The 25089-nt window shown below is 38.7% G+C and overlaps 1 protein-coding gene across 2 annotated transcripts in view; it reads left to right on the plus strand.

Annotated features, from left to right (window-relative positions):
• Positions 1-25089, plus strand: part of DYRK1A (dual specificity tyrosine phosphorylation regulated kinase 1A) — a 122331-nt gene that overhangs the window by 89776 nt on the left and 7466 nt on the right. For both annotated transcript variants that reach the window (XM_034752791.1, XM_034752800.1), the window contains exons 4-8: positions 7010-7102; positions 9324-9512; positions 10876-11023; positions 21429-21715; positions 24615-24761. In XM_034752791.1, coding sequence (XP_034608682.1) covers positions 7010-7102; positions 9324-9512; positions 10876-11023; positions 21429-21715; positions 24615-24761 — 864 coding nt within the window. The remainder of the gene's footprint in view (positions 1-7009; positions 7103-9323; positions 9513-10875; positions 11024-21428; positions 21716-24614; positions 24762-25089) is intronic.

The raw sequence follows: 25089 nt of genomic DNA on the forward strand, positions 1-25089 counted from the left end.
TATCTAGCCAAAGCTCAGAGTCAGTACTCTATACTTATCCTCCTTTACCTGTCAGCCACTTTCAACAGAATCAGCCATGCACTTCTTGAAATCTTCTCCTCCTTTGTCTTTTTGTGACTGTCCTCTCCTGGTTCCCCCTCATCTCTCTTCTCTCCTTTTGGATGTCCTTTGGAGGATCCTCTTATCACCCTCTAGTTTTCTGAGTGCATTCCACAGGATTCTGTCCTTGGTCCCCTTGTCTTCTTCCTCTACTTCATCTCTAAATAATCTCATCCTAAAACACAAATTCCGCTATCATCTCTGAGCTGATGACTCTCGTATCTGCCTCTCTACTCCAGACCGGTTATCTTCTGTCCAGATCTCTCTCTCTCTCTCTCTCTCTCTCTCTCTCTCTCTCTGACATCTCCTTGTGGATGTCTAGACCTCATCTCAAGCTCAACTTGGCTAAAATAGAGCTTGTATTTTTTTCCCTCCAAGCCCTCCCTACTACCTCCTTTCTTGATCACTGCAGACAACACCACCATACTGTCTGTCACCCAGGCCTGTAACGTGGGTATTATCTTTGAGTTGGACCTCTTTAGGTCCTCGCATTAAGGCTAAATCTTGCAGATTCTTTCTGCATAAAATCTCTGACATATGGCTTTTCCTATCCAACTGCAGTTTAAATTCTCATCCAGGCTTCTGTCTTCTCACATCTTGATCACTGTAACATCCTTTTCTCTAGCCTTGACAAATGCAGTCTTATCCTTCTGATATTCATTGAGAATGCTGCTGCAAAGATAATTTTCCTGTTCTTTTGATATGACCATGTTGCCACTGTTTGCATCCCTCCATTGGCTCCTTCTTCAGGATTGTATCAACTGTAAGCTACTTGTCTTCACTTTCAAGGCCCTTTGTTCCCTATCCCCACCCTACTTATTATCTTTCATTTTCTATTGAGATTCCAATTCCTACCTCCAATTGGCACATGATGCCAGTCTGCATTACCCACTTGTCAAATTTTCAAACAAGCACCTTTGTGCTTTCTCCCATACTGCCCTCCATGCTTGGGAGGAGCTCCCAATAAGCATTCTCAAAACTAACTCATTATTCTCCTTCAAAACCTTTCTCAAAACTCTACCCATGTTGCCTACAAAAAATTTGACAATGTCTAGTGTGCTGATACCACTGCCCGTCATGCTGACCAAACTGTGTAATTGTTTCCTTGTACTTCTGTATCTGTTGTCTTGTCTTATAATTTTGTAAGCTGTCTGGGGCAGGCTTTGTTTTTTGTTCTGTTTGTACAGTGCAGAGCACAATGGGGTCCTGGCTATGATTAAGACTCCTACATTCTTCAGTAATGCAAATTATACTCTCAAACTTAATGAGCCCATTTAGGTAGTCTGATATTGTTATGCTGGGCACATACGCAAATTGTCAAGGAGGTACGAATAGCAAGAGCATGGTTAAGAAGCTGGTCATGCTTATGACCTGGCCAGAAAAAGCATTTGAAAGATGTCACCCACACATAGCAGGGGATCAAAATGACACAGTAGGCTGGCCAGGCAGGCAACAGGTATGTATGTCCAGGAGAGGTGGGAACTCGGTTGTAAGATACTTACTGTAATATGTCGAACATAAAGAACCCCGTAGATAGCTCTGATTGCCATCAAGATCAGTAGGAAGAGAGAGGTGTACTTCAGCAGATATAAGAAGCATAACTTCCTGGGCATTCTGCCTCTCCAATGGGTTTTTCTCCTCACACATCACCATCAGTAACAGGATACTATGTACCAATTTCCCAGGCCTGCCACACACTGTAATGGTTTCTAGTGACAGATCAAAGATCCAGTTCATTGTTTTGGTGCTACTGTACGTAGCAGCCTCAGGGTCGGATATTGCCCAATGGGGTGGGGAGCCTTCTTGGGTATGATTTCTTAGTTCAACCAGATGTCCTGTAATACTCTCTCTTGCAAGACTTTCAGCCCAAGAAAGTTTTTGCTTTGTGTTTTGTTTTTTTTTTTTTTTTTTTTTTGCTGTTGTTTCAGTGACTGTATTTGTAAACAGTGTGAGTGAGGGTCTTTCTCTAATAGTTTGTTTGCTATGCTGGGATTATTGGACAAAATTTTTAGTTTTATAGACTCCAACCTCCATCTTCTGGCCAGACTGCTGCACTGCACCACTTGCTCCTGTTCAAGTTTAGTGCCTTGGCTGGTGAGCTCCGGTGCTTTTCCTCTGATAAGAGACTTTCCTCAAAATTCCTAAACCTTCCATATCTGGAACAAGCCTAATTCTTCCTAATTTCAGTAAAAATTTGTTGGATTTTTAATAGCTCCTCTCGAAGCCCAAATGTTTTATTAATATTTTCTCAGACTCTACCAATCTGAAATTAAATAAATCTTTTTTCAGTTTCCAAGACTCCTCATTTCTTCTTAGTCTCCTCATTTCTAGCATTTAGGACTGAAATGTTTTCCACAAAGTTCCTGATGTTGGTGGATACCAAATGGAGCACCCAATTATTTGAAAGAAAATACAGATTTCTCTAAAATGGCCTTCATATCTATTGTCAGTTGTCTCCTGCCCTCTATGGTTGCCAAAGCTTGTATGACTTATTGTTGGGATAGAGCGTCCAGCAAGAGGAAAAAACAACTTAGATCCAGCAAGTTGACTCTGTTTTACATTTACGGGAAATAATGCTGCCTGCTTCTTATTTACAATGTCACCTGAAAGTGAGAACAGTTGTTCATATGGCAATGTTGTAGCTGGCGTTGCAAGGTATTTACCTGCCAGATATGCTAAACATTTGTATGCCCCTTTATGCTTCGACTTGTAGACTCTAAAGTAGTAATAATTCTACATTTGAAAGTGGCACTTTCATGATAGAGAGATTTTACTAGAGTACTTGTATGAGATGTATTGTACTGTTTTCTTTTATACAGTACAAATAATATAAAGTGAGCACTGTACACTTTGTATTCTGTGATGTAATTGAAATCAATATATTTAAAAAATTAGAAAAATGTCCAAAAATATTTATAATAAATTTACATTGGCATTCTATTATTGTTTAATAGTTCAATTAAAACTGTGATTAATCGCGACTGTTTTTTAAAATCTAGTTAATTTGTTTTGTGTTAAATGCTTGTATTAACTGCAATTAATTGACAGCCCTAAAAATAAGTAAATAACTGGAATTCTTAGTCGGATACAGTGGTATAAAATATAAATTCCTTTCATTGTACTCCCTTTGTTCGTAAAATCAAAGTCACGCTAGATGTAGCCAGAATCTTTGCTACTCCTTGTTATACTCAATTTTTTTTTTTTTAAGTATCCAAATATCTCTTCATGGATTAGGACATCTATTTTACAGGATATATATCCCCTGTCATAAAATTTCCCATAATGAAATGAGGTATATTAAACAAGAAACACGACTGCTTTGGGCAGTAAAGAATAGGACCACATGAAGAAATTTGTGTGGCAGTCACTTAGTTATCTATTCCCTCTTTTACGAAACACTACAAAATTAACATTGTTGTCAGCTGATACATTGTCCTTCAAGCTGCTCTGGACCAATTAAAAAAATGAAAATAGATCAATTTAATGTGCATAGCTTGGACTTTTAGGCTTGTTGCCTACTCTGTATTTATTTGGTTGTTTCCCGTTCTGACTTTGTGCTTCCCAACTGTCATTTGCATACCAACAAATGGGTCATATGAAATTGAAAATTTGATTTTCTTATTTGTAATTTTAATTTCTCTTAGTGGTACCAATCCCTGTTATGCATATCCTGCTCCATTAATCTGTTAGGATGATAAAATTTTGTTGTTTATTGACAAATATAATTGCAATGAAACACTTGATTGTCATTTATCTTGGAATTTATACATATTTTCCAACATTCAATTTTGAAAATATCTCCTGGTGTTGCAGTTAACTGTGTGGCCAGCAGGTAGAGACTGGAGTCTGCAAAGCAGGATTTAAAAAAAAAAAAAAATTACCAGAGAGCTGCCTCGAAGCTAAAGGAAAGGCAGGATTACCTAACAACATAGTACGGTGTGGTACCACTATGCAGAATGGGTATTTTCCCCTTCCTGTGCCATCATTCCCCTCTTTCCTTCATCAGAGGAAGACGTGGTTATATAATTGGAGCAAAATTCAAATCTTTCATATTCTTCTGAGGGGATCTTGTTGTACCATTGGAATGTCCTGATTAAGAATATAGCTAAGCATTTTAAAATGCAGCCTATGGAGAAAAAAGGTGGAAGATTCTTACCTTTTTTTTTCCCTTCACAATCTTCCATTCCATTTTTCAGAAGGCAGAGAGGAAAATATTGCCTCTTTAAAAAGTTTTTACAGGACAGATTAGAATGATGGGGATGTGAATAGCAGCACGCACCAAAGTGCTGCGCTGTAACTCCCCTGTGTGGATACTGCGGGCACAAGTGAAAAGGTTTCTAGTTTCCCATTATTGTGGTCCTATTTGAAGAGGACTACGTTTATGCAAACTAGGAACCTTTTGGCTTGTGCCTGGAGCATCCACATAGGGAAGTTGCAGTGCAACCCTTTGGTGCATGCTGCTATTCACACACCTATAGTCTGAACTGTGGGACAGTGTAGACAAGCTCTGAGTGATGCTGCACAGGTGTAATTGAAAGCATGATTTGGAGATAAAGGAGTTAGGGTTATCTCTGAGAAGCTGAGAAGGGCGCAAGTTGGCCTGAAGAATCTTAATTATTGTTTGTGGTTCATGACAAGAAAAGAAAACCAGCTTGATTTTCTCAAGGTGACTTTTCAGGGCTTTGCCAGAAAAAATTTTTTACTTGTAAAGTGAACAAATTTGAGCAAGAAATTAGAGATGATCAGCATGGAACCTCTGCAATGTTATTCTACAGAGGAAAATATGCATGGGTCCTACAAATGCCTATCACAACATGGGGTGTATCTCATCCAGTGCACTAAATTCCCCAATAATGATGTGGGTGAAACCAGACAATCACTATGCTCTTGAATGAACTCACACTGGAAGATAAGACAGAAATACTATATCACTTATGGGGAACACTTTTTGCAAAGCGATCATGCTGTATCTGACCTATCAGTCCTTTTTCTCAAGGGAAACCTGCACAACACTTTCAAAAGAAAAGCCAGAGTGCTTAAATCCGTAACTTTGCTAGATACTAAAAATCATGGACTGAATGAGACACTGGATTTATGGTTTATTACAATTTATAACCCATTAGCCCCGCCCCCACCTCCTGCAACCTCTCTCCCCCATTCCTTTCCTCCCCATGACTGGAATGGTGTTAACGAGGGCCACTTCACCTTGAATGGTCCCTTGAAATGTGGTAGCTACTTATTCTCAAAAACCTGTTTCACCTTGTATTTATCTGAGACAGTGCATACATGTTTTCTAGACCTGAAGAAGAGCTCTGTGTGAGAGAGACAAGCTTTCAATCACTAACAGAAGTTGGTTCAATAAAAGATACTACCTCACCCATCTTGTCTGTCTTATAGGCTAGGGCCAACAGGGTGATAACACTGCATTCTACAGAATAGGCATGCTGCTTACTACTTTCATAGTTGGGAGAACAACTCCACAAAGTCTAGTCTGTGGCAGCAGAGAGACTGGTCATTACACCTGCCTTGAACAAAGTGTAGACTTTACGTTTTCACTTGTGACATGAGTGGAGTGACTAATGGATAGTGACAGAGCCTCCAGCCACACTACCAAATTCCTGCTCTTGCCTCAAATGCTTATAAGGACATTACCAACTGAAAAATCATATTTACATATGTAAACTTGGTACCATCTAGGTTTATAAGTAAACCCTACAATTATTAGAACTGAAGCAGATTAGAGGGAGAAATAATTCCCTTTATATTTCAATTTATTTTCTTCATTTTACAGCACTTTATTTTACAGCATTTTATAGTCAGTTTTGCTGTCTTGTCAATGGTGTACACTGTTCTTCTGGGCTCTGCAAAAAGGTGTTTATCAGTTATAGTGAAACTGATGAGGCTGTAGGCTAGATTGTGTACACAGTGAAGAGAAAAGTGTTCCTGAGCATGTTTGGTGATGTTGCGTGGGCACTAGAGCAACACAACTCTCTAATTGTGAACAGGAATTAGAAAAGAATAGTCTTTTATTAGCTGTTTAAAGGTTGTTCTATCAGAAAACTGAATGTTTTAAAACTAGTTAGTTTTGGAAAATACAATTTTTGTTTCTTTTTAAGTATTTTTAAAAAAATATACTTTCAATTTGTCCATAACAGATCCATTTACGTCTAGATCTCTCACATCATATAGACTGATAGATTCCAAAGCCAGAAGGGGACCATTGTGAACATCTAGTCTGGCCTCCTGTATAAAACAGGCTATAGAACTTCCTCAAAATAATTTCTAGAGCATATCTTTAGAAAACATATTCAATCTTGATTTAAAAATTGTGAGTAATGGAGAATCCATCACAATCGTTGGTAAATTGTTCCAGTGGTTAATTACTCTCACCGTTAAAGATTTATACCTTTATTTCCAGTCTGAATTTGTCTAGCTTCAGTTGTATACCAGCTTTTCTAAGCCCCCTATAATATCACTGAATATAATGAAGCATTTTTGAAATGTACTGACTCTGCTGTTCCATAACAGCATTTGTGGCATTTTACTATTTAAACAGTTGATATACCTGTATTCATTATGGTTTTACGTTTGTTTTTTAAATGCAAATATGTTCAAAATACAAATATTTTGCATGTGCTTGATAAGTCAGGAGACCAGAGAGGGAGCTGGGGGAGGGAGGGAAATAAGGGGATATATTGTCAACTAGCTCAGAAAACAATGGGAATATTAAACCTATTAGTAGTAGCAATTTTTTATTTAAACACAGCTTTGTAAATATTAGAAATTCATCAGTTAGAGTGGATAGGATTAGATTTAGGCAGTTTACTCTTCTGAAGAGTAGTAATTATTTAGTTAAAGTGCTAGTTTTTTCTGTCTGTTTAAAGTGATGCCTGATATTGTCATGTTACAGAGGCGGATGCCCCAAACTTTCCGTGATCCAGCTACTGCTCCCCTGAGGAAACTCTCCGTTGATCTGATCAAAACATACAAACATATTAATGAGGTAAAGACCACATTGTTCACCGTTATATTTTTATTTAATGTATGATAACTTGCTAATAATTACAATACGTAGTGTTATCAAAAATATTGATTAAAGTGTTCCAAGTAGATTTTTTTTAATAAGATGCAGTGAATTTAGACACATTTTTACTGGCACATTATACAGGCATTCTTTCTTAATTTATGAATTAACTTAATGAATTCTAAATTAAACAAGTCCATGTACTTTTATTGTCAATAAAAATAACATGCAAAGTACAAAAGGGTTTGTGCCCTTTTTTATTCTTTATAATGTATTTAAAATCTCGGTTAATTTTCCCCCCCGCCCCTGTAGAAATATTAGTAATGTCTCGTCTTCTCTTCTTTGGTGGGAAGTGTCCTTGAAGGACCTGAAGTGGAAACTTTCTCTGCCTTCAATTTAAAGGGGCTTGGTGGGTGTTGAATATTTAGGCCTAAATTTTCAAAAGTGACTATTTTGGGCTCCTCAGTTTTCAGGTGCCCAACTTCAGACAACTTTAACGAGCCTGGTTTTTCAGAACTGTTAAGCACCTGCCTTCAGAAAACGAGGTCCCTTTCAGTTGTCTCAAGTTGAGCATCCAAATCACGGCTCTCAAACTCAACAGTCACTTTTGAAAGTTTAGGTCTTTATAGTTTTTTCTTCCAACGGTTTGTAAAGCATTTACTTTCCATTGGTTTTACCAACAACACACGCGTTCTAAACACTGAATAAAAATCAGATTCCCTCCCAATTGCTCGTGTTCCACTACTCGATATCTGTGAGGCCATAATCTTCTGGAAAAGAAGGCCTAGACAGCAGTTGAATTGCTATTGTAAATATAAATAAACTTGAAGGTCTTTTATATGTATCATCAGGAAAACATAAGCTATCTTTGCCTTTCATGTTATCCTTTGATTGCTTTATCTTTTAGAAAATTTGTGTTTCTATAAAGCCTCCTTAATTGATCTATCTTAATTATTCAAAATCCAAAAGAAGTCAAAGTTATAAAGCAAGGAAGTGGTGATGTCCTCCTGAATGCATGTGGTGATTGTAGAATAAAAGAAATGGCACTACAGCCATCCATGATTTCACTTTGTTTTTTCTTTTAGTCTTGGGTACTTATGGACTGTAGTCTGGCAAAATTACTATTTCTAATCAAGGCCCCAGCAGTTTAAAAGCAGCTGCTGTTATCTAGTGGCCTGTGCCTGAGCCTGGGAGTCCAGAACTGCTATGTCTCTGAGTTTAATGATGCTATGTCACTGATGTTTAATTCCTTTTGCCTTACTTTTTCTACCCTATTGTTTTGTACGTCACTTGAAAAATATAAAATGTTAAGTGCCAAGTATTTCCATATTTAATTATCATTATTATTATATTGTGTATATACTGTAATGCTAGGCAATAATTGAATATTTTGTTACTCAGCTTCTCCCAATGCTTACATATTTAATTTTACTTTCTGTTGGTTACACTTTAGTCTTTGTCTTTTTAAACATAAATAAAGATGTTAGGTTAATTTTCGTGTGTGTGTAAAGTACAATCATAGGACGAAGGGACCTGAAGAGGTCGTCTAGTCCAATTCCCTGCATTCAAGGCAGGACTAAGTATTACCTTTTGTGTGTGTGAGAGACAGAGTAAGTGACTTAACTATGGTGTGTTTTCTCTTTTGTACCCTTTGTTTTTTAATAGGCTCAAAGGCTACATTTTATGAATATGTTGCTGTGGTGTGCTTACAGATGCTTCTTGAATATTCATAAATATTGGGATATTTGCTTTTGGTATAAATGACTGAATTTCAGATCCTGTGATATAATTAAAACATTGTGTGCACTTCTGAAGGGACACGCTAATTCAAAAATTGCTCTTTTCCCTGAAACTTTATCTACTTTATTTATAAATGTCACTTAGGATTATTATGTCTAAAATTATAATTTTTAGATACATTTTCTGTTTTACTTCGTGAATTTGATAGCTCTGTATTAAGAGATTCACTGTTTTCTCAGTATAGTCAGTTAGTTTTCCTAGTTTTTATGGGTGTCTTTCACACAGCAACTGGGGAGGAGGAAATGACTTTTTTAAAAAGGAAAATGGTTTTGTAAAGCCAGAAAATTTTGCTGGTTGGGGGGAGAGAGAGGGGAGACTAGAGTAGTCCCTGAAGATACTCTTTACTGATTAAAGTGACACCATCTGTTGAAATTTAAACCAGTATGTTCCCCATTTTCAGGTTTACTATGCAAAAAAGAAGAGGCGGCACCAACAGGGCCAAGGAGATGATTCCAGTCATAAAAAGGAACGGAAAGTTTACAACGATGGCTATGATGATGACAACTATGACTATATTGTAAAAAATGGGGAAAAGTGGATGGATCGTTATGAAATTGACTCTTTAATTGGCAAAGGATCCTTTGGGCAGGTAATGGATGTCAGCTGAAAAATCATTAATTTGTTTGTTATAATAGCCATCTAAATGAGTCAATATCCAAGCTACATTCCTGTCTCATGTAAAGATTGTTTCCTTATTCCTAAACTCTTGGAATAAGATGTCTACTCAAAATTTCTGCAGTTATGATTTTTCTTGTTTATAAAACATGACATTTGAATTTTCTTGAGTATGCGCATCCACTAACTGCTTTTGCAAGAGAATCAAACCCGTTAATTTGGAAAAGAGACAGCTAAGGGGAGATATGATTGAGGTCTATAAAATGATGACTGGTGTAGAGAAAGTAGATAAGGAAGTGTTGTTTACTACTTCTCATAACACAAGAACTAGGGATCACCAAGTGAAATTAATAGGCAGCAGGTTAAGACAATAAAAGGAAATATTTCTTCACACAATGCACAGTCAATCTGTGGAACTCCTTGTCAGAGAATGTTACGAAGGCCAAGACCATAACAGGGTTAAAAAAAGAACTCGATAAATTCATAGAGTATATGTCCATCAATGGCTATTAGCCAGGATGGGCAAGAATGGTGGCCCTAGCCTCTGTTTGCCAGAAGCTGGGAATGAGTGACAGGGGATGGATCACTTGATGATTACCTGTTCTGTTCATTCCCTCTGGGGCACCTGGCACTGGCCACTGTCGGAAGACAGGATACTGGGCTAAATGGACCTTTGGTCTGACCCAGTAGGGCCATTCTTATGTTCTTAATTTAACACTTAACTTGCATTTGCTGTCATTCAGAATTCCACGGTGTTATGGAAACCCAAATTTAATTTTCTGTGCTTCGGGAGATAACACAAGCAGATAGCATAGAGTATGTAATAAATACACATCATACCCAAGTTAACTCTTGAAAAAGGCATTTTGAGAATTAAGCATTTCTAAATAGTGAATATTTAATAGAAAGTGATTTTACTCTTATTTTCTGTATTGGTTTTTTTTATACTTGTACTTGAATTAGATGTTATTTCCTCAGTCCACCTTCTCAATGAAGTCTGAATCCTGTTTTTGTGATTTTTGTTATGAAAATTAATATATCACAATATCACCTATGGCTTCACAGTAGAAAGAAGAGAAGAAAATGGTCTAGAAAGGATGAAAATTCTTATTTTCAAGACAAATATTTTCAATAAGAATTAAATGTACTTAGTAAAATTTTGAAATATAAACTGGATTACTAAGTATGTTTTACATATGATTAATTTCAAACCTTTCTTGGTTTTGAAAGTCTCTGTTTAATAAATAAATTTAATGAAATGTGCAGTTTCAATACACATATATACAAAAATACAATACTAGAACATTGTATTTAGCATGTCTTTTTTTCTCTTTCAGGTTGTAAAAGCTTATGATCGTGTGGAACAGGAGTGGGTTGCTATTAAAATTATAAAGAACAAGAAGGCTTTCCTAAATCAAGCCCAGATTGAAGTGCGCCTTTTGGAGCTTATGAACAAACATGACACTGAAATGAAATACTATATAGGTATTAAGATAATTCTTATTTTTATTCACTTGCAAATATTTGAGAATTGGCTGGAGAACCTAAGACCATGCTACTAATTTTACAGTGCTCATAATGTTGAGGAATTATACATTTGTTTGTTTTTACATCAATAGTTATTTTACAGCAGACCATAAAGAAGACAGTTGACCTTTGCATGTAGAACTTGGTCCAGAAGAAGTTATATGAGACCATATGACATTATTAACTGCCTTGTGTTTTTAACCATGAGTTCTACTGCTGTATATGGCAATCAGATTGGGCAGAGTCTGTTTTGTTCCTGAGAAGGGGGCAGTCTTCAGTCCCTACTGTCTCTTCCTAATATGGAAAAGTTGCTGGTAAAGCAATTTTAACCTATACAGGGGGTATAAATTCCAGAAAAAAATAAGAAGCCCAATATAATTATGGTACCAGAGAAGATCATATTGCTGGCATTTGCCCACTTCTCATAGAAACATGCTAAAAGGAGGCAGAAGCTCCAATTCACTCCCCAGCTGGATCCAGACATTGTACACTTCTTAAACTTGGCCTTTTAAGAAGACAAGGCAGGAAGTAATTTTTCTTATCCTCTCTGTTTACTTGGGATAGTTGGAACTCTGTTGTGGACCAACATGTTCTCACAAGAGAAGAATATCTTATGACAACTAATGGCTGCCCTTTCTCCCCTTCCCACTCCCCCTTCCCTCCACTTTCCCTGAGACAGGATGAGGGGGGATAGGCAGGAAGCTGCCTGGACCATGGTCTACTACTGGTTCCATGTTCTCTTTTTGAACCATTAAATGTGTGTTCTATGTCTTATTTATCAAAGAAAGTTGCATTCCTTGGTGTCACCACCTCAGCCAGAAGAGCGGTTGAGCTGGGAGCCGTAATGATGAATCTGCCATAAACTATATTTAGTAACAAACTCTCTTTATGACTACATCTGAAATTCACCTCCAAAGAAGTTTTGGAGTTTCATATAAATTACTCAATCCATTGACCTGTGGTTTTTCCAAACCAAAACTGCATGTATCTGAAGAGGAGAGGAGACTTCACTACCTTGATGTACATCACACTCTTGCCTTCTACCTGCAAAGGACAAAACAATTAGAAAATCACCCAGATTGTTTCACAGTATAGCAGAATGAGTCTGAGGTCAAACTTCATCTTCCCAGAGGATTTCTTGGTGGATCTTGGGCTATATCCTACTCATGCAGCTGTTTTCCATATTTGAGCTTTTATTCTCTGGGAAATGTCACACAGATGTCCACATGGGCACAAAAAATACAATTTATTTCCTAGTGTTGTAGTTGTATTGGTCCCAGGATATTAGGGAGATAAGGTGGATGAGATCATATATTTTACTGGACCAACTTCTGTTGGTGAAAGAGAGATGCTTTCGAGCTACACAGAGCTCTTCTTCTGGTCTGTTTAGCTCAAAAGCTTGTCTCTTTTACCCACAGAAGTTGGTCCAATAAAATATATGATCTCATCCACCTTGTTTCTTGAATTTATTTTCTAGTAATTTCTATCGATACCTCTATTCTGCCAGCATAGGAATCTGGCCCTTTTGTCAGTGAAAAGTCCCAAGTTATAGGCTGTGTATGTTTTGAAAAGTAGTATTCCTAATATAAAGTTGAGTTTTCTCTCAAGTCAACTGGAAAGTCAATGAGGCATGGTCTAGCTAAGGCTGTTAGCCAATCAGAGCCAATACTAAGTTTTGCTTGCTAGCCTGCCTATTGAAAAGAGGTGGAGCTACCCATTTATCCTGTGCGGATTAAATCATCGTATAGAAAGGAATTTCCAGGTAAAAAATTATTAATTAAAAAGCTACGTAAGGTTCTTTATAATAAAACTGAGAGATGAGTGAGCATGAAAGCTTACCTGGTCTCAGCACAAAAATCAGACATACATCCTTTGCTGTTCCTGGTGGGTTTCATTGCGTTTTTCCTGAGATGTGGTTGTGTTGTCACTTTAATTTTATAATAAAAACTAAATTGGTAATTAGCCAGCCCATGAGAAGCAGTATGTTAAAACTCACAAACCTGCCTGTTCTTTGGAATGTGGTAGAGTGGGAAAGATAATGGAAAGGAACGAGTATCAGAACAGAGGAATGATGAAGGTTGAGAAGAAATATGGAGGAAAAAGATGAATTTATTTTCTGTCATATTATAATCAATTTTAAGAGGCTAATAATATTACTAGCTTTACTCTCTCTTTATGTATGTGGGGAGTATTGGCTTATCTTTGTATTATGGAAAGATTCTCTCTTTTAAAATGTAAAATAGTACTTAGGACTACATTATCTAGTGACCAGATAACTATTTTAAAGCCTTTCCATTTAGGAAATTTTAACTCATTTTATTTAATATTATAGTTGTCAGTGTGTAGAAATATGTTTTGTGATTTTTTTTTTGTGAAAAATATTTTAACATGTTTTAACTTAAATTTATTGATGTCATTCATGTCTCAAATAAAAATTAAACTCCACAGCATATGACATAAGAGATGCCTTTTAGAAATCTAAAAACTACTCTCCTTTACGTTAGTTCACTCCAAAATAGTGACATACGGTATGACAATAAGAAACCTCTTGAATTTTTAATATTGGATTGAGAGCCTCTGCTTGGAAAAAATCCTTGATTTTAAAAAAAGCAAACAAACATTCCATATTTCCCCAAAACATCATGTTAAAATTTATATATCTCATAACTTTGTCCTAAAGCTACGCTTGGATTGCTTTATAAATTGGTGGTTTAATTGAGATGGCTGCCAGTGAACAGACCAATGTAATGAATGTCAGTAATTCTGAACAATGGACGAATATTACACGTATTCTGTTGAAATATCACACCTGCTGTTGACTGCACTCTTTATGCAATAATTTATAATAGTTCTTGGCTTGCTTCAGGTTACTTTCCTGCTCCAGTATGGCTGAAATATGAGCTTGTTATCTTTTAATATAGAAATGTTCTCATGTTGATTAATTTTTGAACCAATTTGTGAATTTAAAATTAATATCTTCTAATATATACTGAACACACAACAAATCTCTCTGTAAATAGACAGTTATTTGATTGTTAAAATTGTTTCCATAAGTGTGCGTCAGTTAACAGGATACTACCATGTAACTATTCAAAACCGTTTCTTCTGCTAGAACTTGATGCAGTTACATGTTCCAAGTTTTATAAATTTAAAATGTAATTCTGTTTTTTCCTCACTATTTACTGAACCTTTCTGTGCAGCCCCACACTCTGGCATTTGCTGGGGTATTTTTTTATTGATATGCAATTACTTTAAGTAGCTTCACAAAACAAGTACCACATTGCCTAGATGATGCACAGATACTGCTACTTCATTGTACGTGTACACTGTAAGTTTGTAAGCATAGAAAAGTTCTTTTGATTTTGCTTATAGATGTACTTTTATTAGAATACTCAATAGATTAATGTAGAAAGAAGTTGTCTATAGAAGAGTCATAGATTTTTTTTTTTTTTTTTTTTTTTTTTACATTTTTGAAGGCTTTCAGATATGACAGTGGTGGGCATGGTATAAAAATATAGATTGCATAGATCGAGTGTTTTTTAAGTAAATCATGGATATTATAGTAAACTCTATAAAATATTTAGTATTGAATAATGTTTAGGAGACAAATGTCTAGATTCAAAGAAGGGATAATGGACAAGCATTTTTGTTAATAGTTTTTATTAAAATTCTAAAGTAGTTATGATTCTGCTGTTCCTTATTAGTTCATTTATAGAAAAATGGGTAAAGCTCTACACTGGAGTATGCAAATATTATGCCTTGCTTGTTCCCCCCTTCGCCTCAAAAGTATTTCCAGGAGCAGCTCTTCTAGATCGTTGACAGCTTGGTAAATCTTGGTTCTTCTTTCAGTGTTTGTTCATATATATTCCACTATCAGTGTACGTGTACTGAGTGTGCTTAAGACGGATTCTTTTGGCAGCAGTGTCCGTTGCGGAAGTGCCTGCACTTTGTGTCCCCGTGCACCAACTAGGTGCATACAAGGAGGAGCCACTTCAACTATCCCTCAGTTGCTGCTCATCTCCTGTGGCTACGAGTCAGAGCTTGCAGTGACTGCCTCTTCATATGCTTTGTAAATTGCTAATTAGGTACTTAGTTTAAAGTAGTGTTAGGAATTTTTCTAGTTTCTTTTTCCTTTGTGACGAAATTGTCCTTTATTTGTTTATGTGGGAGGTACTTTCAGTACCACTTCGGTCATGATGACTGAACGTAAATCCCCAGGATTCAAGAATTGTCCTTCATGTGAGACAACAATGCTGTTGAACAATGGGCATGCTTGATGTTTGATTTATGTGAGTGAGGGGCACTTCAGTGATGTGCCATCTGCAAATCAAAAAGAATCCAGAGGATGAGAGTCTTGTATTAAAATGCTCTTTTTAGAGAGGTCAGTGCACCCTGCCTTTCATCCTGGCTTGTCTGGGGCAGAATCATCTGATTGATCCATTTCAGGGAGTGCACCAGCTGCTGTTGCTCCTGAAGCTGCCATTCCGAGTTTAAAAAACCATCATCTTCATCTGGTAGTTACTGAGGTTAGAGAGGGAGAAAACTGCACAAGTCTCAGAGAGAGAGAGAGAGAGAGAGAGAGAGCGCAGATACAGATCTTCTCTGGGCCCCTCAGCTTCCAAGGACCTTTGATTTCCAAGGACTATAAATCCTCTCAGTTGACTGAATCTAAGGGTATGTCTACACTGCAATTAGATACCCACAGCTGACCCAAGCCAGCTGACTCAGGCTCGCAGGGCTCAGGCTCAAGGGGCTGTTTAACTGCGTTGTAGACATTCAGGCTGCAAACCAAGCTCTGGGACTCTCCCACCTCACAGGGTCTTAGAATCATAGAATATCAGGGCTGCAAGGGACCTCAGGAGGTCATCTAGTCCAGCCCCCTGCTCAAAGCAGGACCAATCCCCAACTAAATCATCCCAGCCAGGACTTTGTCAAGCCTGACCTTAAAAACCTCTAAGGAAGGAGATTCCACCACCTCCCTAGGTAACCCATTCCAGTGCTTCACCACCCTCCTAGTGAAAAAGTTTTTCCTAATGTCCAACATAAACCTCCCCCACTGCGACTTGAGACCATTACTCCTTGTTCTGTCATCTGGTACCACTGAGAACAGTCTAGATCCATCCTCTTTGGAACCCCCTTTCAGGTAGTTGAAAGCAGCTATCAAATCCCCCCTCATTCTTCTCTTCTGCAGACTAAATAATCCCAGTTCCCTCAGCCTCTCCTCATAAGTCATGTGCTTCAGCCCCCTAATAATTTTTGTTGCCCTCCGCTGGACTCTTTTTCCAATTTTTCCACATCCTCCTTGTAGTGTGGGGCCCAAAACTGGACACAGTACTCCAGATGAGGCCTTACCAAATGCCGAATAGAGGGGAATGATCACATCCCTCGATCCACTGGCAATGCCCCTACTTATACAGCCCAAAATGCTGTTAGTCTTCTTAACAACAAGGGCACACATATCTAGCTTCTCGTCAACTGTAACCCCTAGGTTCTTTTCTGCAGAGGTGCTGCCTAGCCACTCGGTCCGTAGTCTGTAGCAATGCATGGGATTCTTCCGTCCTAAGTGCAGGACTCTGCACTTGTCCTTGTTGAACCTCATCAGATTTCTTTTGGCCCAATCCTCTAATTTGTCTAGGTCCCTCAGTATTCTATACTTACCCTCCAGCATATTTACCACTCCTCCCAGTTTAGTGTCGTCTGCAAACTTGCTGATGGTGCAATCCATTCCATTCTCCAGATCATTAATGAAGATATTGAAGAAAACCAGCCCCAGGACCGACCCTTGGGGCACTCCGCTTGATACCAGCTGCCAGCTAGACATGGAGCCATTGATCACTACCCGTTGAGGCCGATGATCTAGCCAGCTTTCTATCCACCTTATAGTCCATTCATCCAGCCCATACTTCTTTAACTTCATGGCAAGACTACTGTGGGAGACTATATCAAAAACTTTGCTGAAGTCAAGGAATAACACTTCCACTGCTTTCCCCTCATCCACAGAGCCAGTTATCTCATCATAGAAGGCAGTTAGGTTAGTCAGGCATGACTTGCCCTTGGTGAATCCATGCTGACTGTTCCTGATCACTTTCCTTGAACCTGTGCTCCACCTCAAGCCTGAACATCTATGCTGCAGTTGAACAGCCCCTTAGCCTGAGCCCTGCAAGCCCAAGTTAGCTGGCATGGGCTAACTGCAGATTTTTAATTGCACTGTAGACATATCCCTAAGGGTAGCCTTAGAGCTAAGAAGGGTTCTAACAGCACCCGTTCAGGTTCCGATATTATGTTCCCTCAGAAATTGTCTGGTACCACCTGTGTAATGTCAAGGCTCCTGGTACCGACAACTATGGTGCTGATGGCCTCGGAACCACAGGATGCCCATATCTATTAGTGACTTTACCAGTACACTTTTTGGTACAGTCATCTGTCATGGGTGTTTCACAGACTTCAATGTATACATTACTGAGGGTTTACTTAGCAGCTAAGGACTTCTCTGTATCCTCTGTACTGGACTTGCCTCTGTTGGCAACCTTAAAAGTGCCTCCACTGGTACCAACATCATTACTGACCTTGGTGCCTAGTATATCCCCTATACCAGCGAAATCTTAGTTGGTCTGGGCGCTGAGTACACCAACTGGAAAGTCCCTCCTTTGCACGAAAAATATTCTTTCTCCTCCTATGAAGCTGCGGACAGCAGGAAAGCTTCATCAACAAGATCCCTTGTCTCAGGAGATACAGGCCCGCTCCTGCAGGGCTGGGATTCTAGGGCTGATTTTGGTTATCTAAGACTGAAGACTAGGTAAGAGAGGATATGAATTTTTGGTACCCTCCTCTTTGGCTAACAACCTTCTATGCTCATCAACACACTTGGGCTTTTGGGGACATATTCCCCATCTCAAAGAATTGCTTCAGCATCATAAACCAGACCCAGATCATCCTTGCCCCAGCATCCCATGAAGGGCATATCACTCACTCAGATGGTGCAAACAACGGAACACTGTCCTTGATCAAGTTTCTTCTTCCTCTCCAGATGAGGCTGTCAGAATCTTCATCCACCCCAGGTGATTATAAAACGTTTCAAGATCTTATGAGGGGAGTTGCCTGAACTCCTAGAGATTCCTGTTGGAGTAGTCCAAGACAAACTCTCAAACTCCTCCATACCTGTGTATCAACTCACTTGACTACCAGTTAGGCCCTGCCAAATTACTGTGGTAAACTTCAGCCTCAGTAGCTTCAATATCTAAAAGAACGGACGGGTGCTATTAAGCCCCTTCTCAAGGGTTTGAACAAGTTTATACCCATCTCTCACAAGGCTCACTGGCAGCAGCCAATAAAATGAATCTCCAGAGACAACAAAGGTTGATTTTCCCCCCAGATTTGGATTTGTTTGGCAGGAAAAACTGTTCAACCTCTAGTTCGCAAATAAGAATTTACAACTACCAAGCCTTGTTGGCAATATATGATTATATTAATTGGGACTCTGAAAAAATTCACTGAGAAGATTCCACAGGAAATGATAGATAAATTCAAATCCATCATTGCCAAGGGTCAACTTGTGGCTGGACCATCTCTGGAGGCAGCACTTGGTGGGTGCTTCCATAGCAATGGGAAGGTCCTTTTGACTCCACTCATCTGGAATTCTTAAGGAGGTACAAGTCATAATTGAAAACCTTCCATTCAAGGGATGCAGCTTTTTCTATGCCAAGGCACACTACATTCTTTTAAGGACTCAATGGCAACCCTGAGGTCTTTGAGAGTCTATACACCTGCTCTCAAAGGAAAACAATATAAACCACAGGTTTACCAAATGCCATTCCTCTATCAACAGAACAAACAGTTGGATCCACCAAGGAAATGACAACATTTTCCTTGGTAGAAATCTTCCACTTCCACTGCTTTGTTGATCCATCAGCCTTCTTTGATTGATTTTTGGCTGCTTGCTTAAGAGCAGAGTACCAATCCCTACCGATCATCCCATCCCACCCCATCTCTTTCTTTTGGGAATCACTTATATCTGTTCTGAAAATTCTGGAACACTATCACTATTGATCAGTGGGTTCTGAACATAATAGAGATTGCATATACTATCCAGTTCCAGTCTTCTTGTCACCCTCAAATACCTCCCACAAATGACCCTTCTGATGAGAGTGTCTTTTGTTAAGAAGTGTTTCTCCTGATGCAACAGAAATCCTGCGTCAGTACGGGGGAGAGGGGTTTTATTCCCCAAAAGAGAGCACTGAAGTCTATCCTGGACCTAAGACAACTAAACACCTTCATCAGAAAGGTCAAGTTCAGGATCATTTGCTTCTGTTACCCTATCCCTAGAGCAGAGGAGATTGATACACCACTCTCCATCCCCTGGATGCCCATTTTTGCATCACAGTTCACCCAGCCCACATAAGATATCTAACATTCCTAATGGGAGATTGCTATTACCAATACAGAGTACTAACATTTGGCCTGTTGATAGCTCCCAGACTGTTCAAAGTGCCTTGAAAGAATAGCTGCGTACTTCAGGAAGTTGGAAATCCAAATGTTCCCATACTTAAATGGCTAATTTGTGCAAAGTCTCCTCAACAGGTAGCAGACTTCATCCAGGAGATACTGCTTATTTTGTGTGATTAAATCTGAAAATAAAGACCAGTAACTTCTGACCACGGTACACAAAATAGAGTTCATTGTGGTCATTATAGACTTTGACGACAATGATATGCACACATGTCCAGGCTAATCCAGAATATATCTGACTACTGGGCTGTATGGCATCCTGTACCTTTATGACTCAGCATGCCAGACTTTACCTGTGCTGCATGCAAAAGTGACTGAAGTCTGTATATCAGCCAAGCAAACATCATCTGGACATGTTGGTTCCTGTTCCACCATGAGTCCTGTTATGATTAGAGGTGGATAGACCTGACAAAAGTCTGCAAAGGGGTTCCATTCTTCCCCCACCAGTTCTATCAAAGACTCTGATAGATGCATCCACGTTGGGCGGGGGTCCCCATCTTGGATGACTTGCAAATGCAATGCTTGTGGACACCTTGAGAAACAACTCTTCTCATAAACATGCTAGAGTTAAGAACCAGTCATCAAGCTTATGTGATCTTTCTACCAGTCATCAAGGGGCTTACCATGTAAGTCATAACAGGCAACATTAGCATGTTTTACTTAAACAAGCAGAGTGGAATCAGATCCATTCTGCTGTGTCAAGAGGTACCCCAACTGTAGAACTTTTTACATATGCCAGAAAGTTACTCTGAAGAAGATTGATCTTCCAGGAATACACACCTCAGATCACCTCAGCAGAAAGTTTGTGGACAACAGGAAATGTTGTCCATAAAAGATTATATGACTCAATAGCTATTCATCAAGTGGGGTTCCCCTACTATGAACTGGTTCACCATCAGGCTGTACAGGAAGTCTCATCGCTTCTGCCCCAGAGAGCATCAGAGTCCAGAGACTACTTTGGATGCATTCCTGATCCTGTGATCCATGGATCCTCTCTACGCCACATTTCTTCCAATTCCACCAACACCAAGTGTTGATATAATGTCTAAATGGGACAGATGAGAGTGATGCCTTTGGGATTTTGGCCCGTTTTATTCAATGACATTTTGGAAGGCTGTGACCTGTGATTTCCACTTTACACTTCTTGTGATTAGTTAAATCATGCTGGAATTGTTGGTTAAAATTGTTAATACTGCCCTCTGGAAAGGCAAGAGACCACTTCCCTCGAGAGTTACAACTTTACTCAAGAAACTATTTCTAGATGCTAGTAATCTTGCCTAATCTTTTCTTACCTTTACCCCACTGTCTCTTCCCCAAAAAACGGAATTACTTTTTTTTCCTCTTAGCTGAATGATTACAGATATCTTATACATTTTAATTCTTTTAATAATGAGAAAGTATAACCCTGTTTTGGAGAGGCAGTCTGTATGTGTTTCTCCTAGACCTAGAAGATGCTGTAAGATATTCATATAATAAAAGTCCCTTATGATCAAGTTGTTATAGCTCCATAGCTCACATGCTATGCAGATCCATACTTGGCATCCCTTCCCATTTTTCACTTTACTGCATTCTCCTCACTCGCTTCCTTTCCTTTCTGTGAATGCCCCTTCTTTGTTTTTTTCTTATTTCACCTCCTTGTGTAATCATTTCAATCAGATTGATGAGGTGTTAAGTGAATATTGTTTTCGATAAATAAGAAAATATCGCTAACTAGCACCTATTTTAATAAATACGTTGGAAGTTGACCCTATAAGGTACTTGAAGCACCTTGTGTAATAATTTGTTGTATTTTTGCATTTGTTAGTTATCACAGTGAATATGTACTTCTAATGTAAAATTATTTTCTTTCCTCTTTTAGTGCATTTGAAACGCCACTTTATGTTCCGAAACCATCTCTGTTTAGTTTTCGAAATGCTGTCCTACAACCTCTATGACCTGTTGCGGAACACCAACTTCAGAGGTGTCTCACTGAACCTGACACGGAAGTTTGCACAGCAGATGTGCACTGCACTGCTTTTCCTTGCGACTCCTGAACTTAGTATCATTCACTGTGACCTAAAACCTGAGAATATCCTGCTCTGTAACCCCAAACGAAGCGCTATCAAGATTGTTGATTTTGGCAGTTCTTGCCAACTTGGGCAGAGGGTGGGTGTTTCATAAATATTAATGTTTTGTCTAATTAGAAGCTTGAGGAACATTTAAAAATGAGATTAAGCAAATCCTAACACTTTCTTATTGCCAATTTCAGCTTTGCTTATGTTGATTAATATTAAACACTGATTTGTTTTTTATGATGTGGCAACATAAGGGTGCCTATGAAAAATAATATCTTTAACAAATTCCCAGTTAATTTTCCTGACACTATTTCATAATGCAAAAGACATCTACATTTAACAGTAGGAGCTTAATATAGTACAAGGGTAACAAATTAAATATTTTCATTAGTATTTTTTTTTCTGTGTTTGTAATTCCTTTTTTGATTTTAAGATATTGCTTGGTATGGGTAAGTGAAAACATTCAAGATATTTGTAACATTATAATAGTTAGCTTTAAATACAGGGCCAACCAGACTCAGAGCTTTGAGGTAACTTGAAAAAAATTTTTGAGAGAGAGACAGAGAGAACACTGTTTCCATAACATTAATCTTTCGTCATAAAGTGTGCTCATTGTTAGGAATAGAAGAAAATAAGTGGTAGACTGGGAATACTGGGTAGCTCAGGGGACTGCTGAGGGTGTGTGGAACTTCTAACATCTACTTCGCTAGCTGAAATTCAGTTCCAGGGTGAAAAACTTGAGCCACTGTCATCTGATAGTTGTTCAGTGGTTCAGTCCACATCACAGAATCCACCACCAAAATTAGCACTAATTGGCCATGTTCTTGACAGTCTCTCCCAAGACACAAAAATTGAATGGGTTTAGTGACTAAGGCCTCAATTCTGCAAACATTAAGCATATGAGTAATTTTACTCATATGGGTAGTTGCATTTACTTCAATGGGATTATTAGAGTAAGTAAAATTATGTATGCATTTAAGTGTTTGCGGAATAGGGGTCTGAATTACCCTATGTCCTGCAGATGGTTCCTTTAGATTAGAATAGAGGCACATTGCTTGGGCAGTAAAGGAAAACGTAGGGCTTCACTACACTTGCAAGTTAGAGCGCATTAAAACAGGCCCAGGTGCCCGAACTCACGACCCGTCCACACTGGCAAGGCACTTAGAGCGCCTGGACTCTGCAGCTGGAGCGCTGCACGAGAAACATAACGCTTGCTGTCCCTTGGCTGAAATGCCCCCCCGCATCAGTGTGAACGAGGTGTTGCATTACTGCACTTTGATCAGCCTCCGGAAACGTCCCATAATCCCCTTAAGTCAAGTGACCACTCTTGTCATTGTTTTGAACTCAGCTGTAGGAAAGCAGATATGCCCTTTCAGAGCACCGTTTTTGACAGCTGGCATGCTTAGCTGCTCTGGGACAAAGCAAGCCATTAGTGTTGAATGCTGCTTGCTGAGAGTGTGAGCGAGAGAGAGGCGGGCGGGGAGGGGGGCTGCTGCTGTCTGAACTTACAAGACCGCATGCTGACATGCTCTCAGCCGCTCTAAAACCCACACTCTCTCCCCCCACATACACACAACACACTCCACCCTGCCCCCCATTTGAAAAGCACGTTTCAGCCACTTGCATGCTAGGATAGCTACCACAATGCACTGTTCTCGGTGGTGTTGCAAGAGCTGCTAATGTGGCCACGCCAGTGCGCTTGAATCTGACAGTGTGAACACACTGCAGCGCTTTCCGTACTGCGCTCTCCTAGGGCTGGTTTAACTCACAGCGCTCTACATCTGCAAGGGTAGCCATACCCTTAGATTGCCATGATTTTTGCCGTATGTGTTTTGAGGATAAATAGATTACTTCAGTATTCAGGGCTATCTATCTGACACCTTCAATGAGTACTAATTTCACTTACATTAAAAAAAAAATTGGATTAAACCATTTACTGTAATTGTAGATAAGTACATAAATATTGTTTTAACAGATGCCAAAAGCTTCTCCCTTCCTGAGGAAGAATTGGACTCTCCACCTAGTTTAGTTTTTAATGGCAGTCTGCTCATAGACATTATTTCAAGATACATGGAGCATATTTATTGCACCCCAATATATCCTAGTGTACAGAAAGGTTCTTCACTGTCTGAATACATTGTCAGTGAAGAAACATCCCACCATACATAAGTATTGGGGTAGCCGTCTTAGTCTGTATCCATAAAAAAACAACGAAGAGTCTGGTGGCACCTTAAAGACTAACAGATTTATTTGGGCATAAGCTTTCATCGGTAAAAAACCCTTCTTCAGATGCAACCATACATACCCACTATACATAGTAACCTTTCCCTGCCTGACCGCTCTAAAACAGGGGTGTCAGTCATACAGATGACTAGGAATCCTGTAGAAAGAAATTTTCAAAAGTATCTAAGTGACTTGGGAGTTTAAGCCTCATTGAAAGCCAATGGGACTTGGGCTTCTCAGTGCCTAAACACTTTTGAACATGGAATTTAGGTTTGCAAGTCACTTAGGCACTTCTGAAATTTTACTTATAAAGATTAAGAATGCTATCCCCTTTTCTTTGCAACAGTTGAGTGTTGGGAGGAGTGTGAAGAAGGATATTCCCCACTCACAGCGGGAACCGAACAGAAATCTGAATAAGATATTCAGAGGAGGAGATTAGTCTGAATTGGGAGAAATCCTATTTTTTCTTAAAGATTAATTTAAACAAACAAAAGGATCTCTTTGAGTAAAGCCCTATTTTTAAAGACGTGTAGCAGATGTCAGGGCTCAGGAGAGTGCTAGTATTTTATTAAGTATTGATATGTAGATATCTGAGACTTCAAGTACAAATTCTGATTTTTATATTATTAAATTTCCAGACTTCCCTTTTCGTCCTCCCCAACCTCAAAAATACTTTTCTGTGGTAAAGTTCTTGTAAGTCACTAATGTCTAAATCAGGATAAGGCTTTTCAGAAGTTATTAATTATCTTTCTATGTGTTTATTTCAGATATACCAATATATCCAGAGTCGTTTTTATAGATCTCCAGAGGTGCTACTGGGAATGCCTTATGACCTTGCAATTGACATGTGGTCCCTTGGGTGTATTTTAGTAGAAATGCACACTGGAGAACCTCTCTTTAGTGGAGCAAACGAGGTGTGTAAATTCCCAATGGTAGAAGTGATCTTATTCTTCATTCTTTCTAATCAGGAGTTTGATCTAATTAATTGTAAGGCACTCATAGAGGAAGCCTGTTTAAGTGTTTAAGAATTGGCATCAACTTGGCAGTAGGAATATCTTTTGACAGGAGTCTAAAGTACAGATTGCTTATATCAAATTGTAATGTATTGATTTCTGCAAATATTGATACTTGTACTTATTTGTGTATTTGCTTCTTACATAAGAATTAATATTCTCAAATGTCACAGCTGATTTGTAACTCAACAGCTTTTTTAGGTAGTTCCAGTTTTCTTCCCACATGTCT

The sequence above is a fragment of the Trachemys scripta genome, chromosome 1 (assembly GCF_013100865.1).
Source record: "Trachemys scripta elegans isolate TJP31775 chromosome 1, CAS_Tse_1.0, whole genome shotgun sequence".
NCBI lineage: Eukaryota > Metazoa > Chordata > Testudines > Emydidae > Trachemys > Trachemys scripta.